We start from the raw sequence: 6,000 nt of genomic DNA, 5'->3' as shown, positions 1-6,000 counted from the left end.
GGTTGAAACATACAAAATTAACTAAAAAGCTAACATAAAACGTCAGCATGCTAATATAAGAGACGTTAGCATGCTTCCAAGATAGCGCCAAGTATCAAACCATGATTTTTAGGTTAAAACATACAAAATTACCTAAAAAGCTAGCATACAATGTTAGCATGCTAATATAAGAGATGTTACCGTACTTCCAATATGGCACCAAGTATCAAAAACCATGAATTTTAGGGTAAAACATACTAAATTAGTTAAAAAGCTAGCATAAAATGTTAGCATGCTCATGTAACCCATATTTAAAATATCCATTGAAAACATGCATACAATGCAAAGACTTTTATTGTGGAGGGTTACTTCCTGCCGCTCGCTTCCTTTTAAGGAAGTGTTGCTGACTTCACCACCCCCTCCCGTACCTGCTGTGAGACGCGCTTGAGAAGCAACTTGCAATATCTTCTCATTCTCCCACTTTGTAAACTTCATAATTAGGTGAGTCTTTTGCCATGGCATAATCAACGGATTTACACAATCACAATCATGTGCCATGTCGCCAATATTATGTTAGCATCTGTTTTAGCGTAGGCGCTAACCGCTGCCATTCTTCCACAGAGCTGCCATGTTCGATTAATTATCGGGCCGTTCATGGTATGTTGTTTTTGCCCTCGATTACTCAGGTAAATGTGTTTTATTTTCTTCTGATCATCCAGCCGATTTATAGGCAACAGTTTAGTCTAGCAAAGTGGCAAAGGGCTCTGCACTGCTAATATGCTTTAGCCACTTTGTGGATGCACTTCAGATGGAACGCAGGTGCGTGTATTTAGGTTGTTGCGCAACACTTTAATTTATTAACTCTGCTTGATTGTTTATCAACTTTGAATGTTTGGTACTTGAATTTGAATTATGATACATTGAGTTTCTAATAATGAGTATTATTATGAAACTGGGTTATATAAGTGCACTTGTAATTTAATTTGTAATTGAACTTGTGATTTAATTTGTAATTGAAGTTGTAATTTAATTTGTAATTTAATTTGTAATTGAACTTGTGATTTAATTTGTAATGAACTTGTGATTTAATTTGTAATTGAACTTGTAATTTAATTTGTAATTGAACTTGTAATTTAATTTGTAATTGAACTTGTGATTTAATTTGTAATTGAACTTGTGATTTAATTTGTAATTTAACTTGTAATTTAATTTGTAATTTAATTTGTAATTTAATTTGTAATTTAATTTGTAATTGAACTTGTGATTTAATTTGTAATTGAACTTGTAATTTAATTTGTAATTTAATTTGTAATTGAACTTGTAATTTTATTTGTAATTGAACTTGTGATTTAATTTGTAATGAACTTGTGATTTAATTTGTAATTGAACTTGTAATTTAATTTGTAATTTGATTTGTAATTGAACTTGTAATTTCATTTGTAATTGAACTTGTGATTTAATTTGTAATTGAAATTGTGATTTAATTTGTAATTGAAATTGTGATTGAGTTTTATCACTTTAGATAAGAAATCATGATCTGTATTAGAAATGTATTATGAATGTTCATTTTAATTGGACTCATGATTGTATATTAATCAACATGGTTAAATTTGTCATATCAATTGGTTTATTAGTACAAATAATTAGTCATTCTGGACAATGGAATGCTTACATTATGCTTTCAAGTACATATATAATGTACTTTGCTAGTGAAGAGGTAACTAGATTACTCACTTTGTTTTTTGGACTTTTAGGTCAGGTTTTTTTTCCGGGAAGGAATACCCGTTGACCCAAACAACCTGAGCTCCCTATCCACTTTCAAACTCAACTCAACAAATGGCGAGCTAAACAACTACGCGGTAGGACAAGCATTTTTTTCCTCCTCCGTGGCGAACCTTTTGGATTACTTTTGTTTTTTGAACTGAACTTTTGGACTGACGCGAAAGCGTTTGCATACCTTTTGAACTGAACTGTGAACTGGTTCCGAGAAGGCAGCAGGACTGCATCTTGTATTTTTGTTTTGGGCATTTTTTAAATTTTTTTCCTATTGTGTCATCTGTGGCATTTATATTCTTGTGTTAATACATTTAATGCAGTCGAAACCAAAATAACTAGTTGTCGTCATCTTTCATACCACAGGCTCCTAGACGAACCATCTTCTGTCACACTGTTTACATTCTTAACCCGCCTAGTCCATGCTAGCGTTACACTCATATAAGAGACGTTACCATACTTCCAAGATAGCGCCAAGTAACAAACCATGAGTTTTAGGTTAAAAAAAAGCTAGCATAAAATGTTAGCATGCTAATATAAAAGATGTTACCGTACTTCCAATATGGCACAAAGTATCAAAAACCATGATTTTTAGGTTAAAACATACCAAATCACCTAAAAAGCTAGCATAAAATGTTAGCATGCTATTATAAGATATGTTACCGTACTTCCAACATGGCACAAAGTATCAAAAACCATGACTTTTAGGTTAAAACACACAAAATTAACTAAAAAGCTAACATAAAACGTCAGCATGCTAATATAAGAGACGTTAGCATGCTTCCGAGATAGCACAAAGTATCAAAAACCATGACTTTTAGGGTAAAACATACAAAATTACCTAAAAAGCTAGCATGAAATGTTAGCATGCTAATATAAGAGACGTTAGCATGCTTCCAAGATAGTGCCAATTATCAAACCATGATTTTTAGGTTAAAACATACAAAATTACCTAAAAAGCTAGCATAAAATGTTAGCATGCTAATATAAGAGACGTTAGCATGCTTCCAAGATAGCGCCAAGTATCAAACCATGATTTTTAGGTTAAAACATACAAAATTAGCTAAAAAGCTAGCATACAATGTTAGCATGCTAATATAAGAGATGTTACCGTACTTCCAATATGGCACCAAGTATCAAAAACCATGAATTTTAGGGTAAAACATACTAAATTAGTTAAAAAGCTAGCATAAAATGTTAGCATGCTCATATAAGAGACGTTACCATACTTCCAAGATAGCGCCGAGTATCAAGCCATGATTTTTAGGTTAAAAAAAAGCTAGCATGAAATGTTAGCATGATAATATAAAATATGTTACCGTACTTCCAATATGGCACAAAGTATCAAAAACCATGATTTTTAGGTTAAAACATAGAAAATTAGCTAAAAAGCTAGCATAAAATGTTAGCATGCTAATATAAGAGATGTTACCGTACTTCCAATATGGCACAAAGTATCAAAAACCATGACTTTTAGGGTAAAACATAGAAAATTAGCTAAAAAGCTAGCATGAAATGTTAGCATGCTAATATGAGAGGTGTTAGCATGCTTCCAAGATAGCACAAAGTATCAAAAACCATGACTTTTAGGGTAAAACATACAAAATTACCTAAAAAGCTAGCATGAAATGTTAGCATGCTAATATAAGAGACGTTAGCATGCTTCCAAGATAGTGCCAAGTATCAAACAATGATTTTTAGGTTAAAACATACAAAATTACCTAAAAAGCTAACATAAAACGTCAGCATGCTAATATAAGAGACGTTAGCATGCTTCCGAGATAGCACAAAGTATTAAAAACCATGACTTTTAGGGTAAAACATACAAAATTACCTAAAAAGCTAGCATGAAATGTTAGCATGCTAATATTAGAGACGTTAGCATGCTTCCAAGATAGCGCCAAGTATCAAACCATGATTTTTAGGTTAAAACATACAAAATTAGCTAAAAAGCGAGCATACAATGTTAGCATGCTAATATAAAAGATGTTACCGTACTTCTCATATGGCACCAAGTATCAAAAACCATGAATTTTATGGTAAAACATACTAAATTAGTTAAAAAGCTAGCATAAAATGTTAGCATGCTCATATAAGAGACGTTACCATACTTCCAAGATAGCGCCAAGTATCAAACCATGATTTTTAGGTTAAAAAAAAGCTAGCATGAAATGTTAGCATGCTAATATAAAAGACGTTACCGTACTTCCAATATGGCACAAAGTATCATACCATGATTTTTAGGTTAAAACATAGAAAATTAGCTAAAAAGCTAGCATAAAATGTTAGCATGCTAATATAAGAGATGTTCCCGTACTTCTAATATGGCACAAAGTATCAAAAACCATGACTTTTAGGGTAAAACATAGAAAATTAGCTAAAAAGCTAGCATGAAATGTTAGCATGCTAATATAAGAGGCGTTAGCATGCTTCCAAGATAGCGCCAAATATCAAACCATGATTTTTAGGTTAAAACATACAAAATTAGCTTAAGAAGCTAGCAAAAACCTCAAGATGCTAACAATCTCACAAGTATTCTAACATACTTGCCCGACAGCATTGAGTACAAACCGCGTTTTTTAAGTTGAAACATATAATATTAGCTAAAAAGCTAACATCAATCATTAGCATGCTAATATAAGACACGCTAACATACTTCCAAGATGGAGCAGAATATCAAAAATCTGGATTTTTAGGTTCAAACATACAAAAGTAGCTAAAAAATACCCCATGATTTTTACGTTGAAACATACAAAATTAGCTAAAAATATAGCATAAATCATTAGCATACTAATATAAGAGACTTTAGCATACTTTTAAGATGGCACCAAGTATCAAAAACCATGACTTTTAGGGTAAAAACCTTAGCATGCTAATATAAGACTCGTCAACATACTTCCAAGATGGCGGCAAGTATCAAAAATCTGGATTTTTAGGTTCAAACATACAAGAGTAGCTAAAAAGCTATCAAAAAACCTCGGCATGCTAAGGTTCTCACAAGTATTCTAGCATACTTGCTCGACAGCACTGAGTACAAACCGTGTTTTTTAGGTTGAAACATATGGTATTAGCTAAAAAGCTAACAAAATGGCAGGCCCATAAAAAAGATATTAAAAATATGATTGTGGAAATGTGTCAAAAACTCCGCCTGTACAGAAATATTAATGGTCAGTTACACATTTAAGTGTTTATTATGGTGGCTGTCAGTTTTCCAATCAATCAGTTGACAACATAGTTATTGATTTATTTTAAGCACATTTTATTTGTATTCTGAAAGCTTTTAAAATATACAGAAAAATCCAGAATGGGGTGGCCATTTTGATATATATTTTTTATTTATATATATTTTTTAAATAGTATAAAAATGCCAGCATTTTCTCATTACATTCCAGTGTTTTACTGTTGTTGTTGTTTTTATTTTTATTTTATATATGTTATTTGAAAATACTTTCCAAATGTTATTAGACACCTCAGGTAGCGTTGTGGCCGATAGTGGCCTGAATTTCACTTGGTATCGGATGGAAAAGAAAATGAGTGGTATCGCATGCCATAATCGTCACACTGCTAGTGTCCTTCTCGCCACGAGGGGGCAGCAGAACTTACTGTATCCCATGCCCTGAATGAAGTACTTGAACGCCTCAGTCAGCTTGGCAGGCTGCACAGGGGAGAAAAAAAACACAATAGTTTGAGACGCAGTACCCCGCTCGGCCACAGGAGGTCGCCATACCTCCACAGAGATAACCTCCTTTTTTGATTGATTGATTGATTGAGACTTTTATTAGTAGGTTGCACAGTGAAGTACATATTCCGTACAATTGACCACTAAATGGTAACACCCGAATACGTTTTTCAACTTGTTTAAGTCGGGGTCCATCACAGTGGTTCTCAACCTTTTTTCAGTGATGTACCCCCTGTGAAAATGTTTTTAATTCAAGTACCCCCTAATCAGAGCAAAACATTTTTGGTTGAAAAAAAGGGATAAAGAAGTAAAATACAGCACTATGTCATCAGTTTGAGTTATTAAATTGTATAACAGTGCAAAATATTGCTCATTTGTTGCGGTCTTTCTTGAACTATTTGGGAAAAAAAGATATAAAAATAACTAAAGACTTGTTGAAAAATAAACAAGTGATTCAATTATAAATAAAGATTTCTACACATAGAAGTAATCATCAACTTAAAGTGCCCTCTTTGGGGATTGTAATAGAGATCCATCTGGATTCATGAACTTAATTCTAAACATTTCTT

General features: G+C 32.7%; 1 protein-coding gene and 1 long non-coding RNA gene across 4 annotated transcripts in view; one reads left to right on the top strand and one right to left on the bottom strand.

Moving 5' to 3' along the window:
* The window catches only part of ndrg1a (N-myc downstream regulated 1a), a 33,512-nt gene that overhangs the window by 1,720 nt on the left and 25,792 nt on the right, over window positions 1–6,000 (bottom strand). For all 3 annotated transcript variants that reach the window (XM_062047175.1, XM_062047176.1, XM_062047177.1), the window contains one exon: window positions 5,356–5,407. In XM_062047175.1, coding sequence (XP_061903159.1) covers window positions 5,356–5,407 — 52 coding nt within the window. The remainder of the gene's footprint in view (window positions 1–5,355; window positions 5,408–6,000) is intronic.
* LOC133650210 (uncharacterized) lies at window positions 388–2,504 on the top strand. Its single transcript, XR_009826203.1, has 3 exons — window positions 388–480; window positions 601–665; window positions 1,734–2,504. It is a non-coding gene; the product is annotated as an uncharacterized LOC133650210 (long non-coding RNA).

This window comes from Entelurus aequoreus, linkage group LG05 (genome assembly GCF_033978785.1).
Source record: "Entelurus aequoreus isolate RoL-2023_Sb linkage group LG05, RoL_Eaeq_v1.1, whole genome shotgun sequence".
In the NCBI taxonomy this organism is placed as follows: domain Eukaryota; kingdom Metazoa; phylum Chordata; class Actinopteri; order Syngnathiformes; family Syngnathidae; genus Entelurus; species Entelurus aequoreus.
Note: the sequence above shows the minus strand (reverse complement) of the source record. Positions and strands in the feature narration are given on the sequence as shown.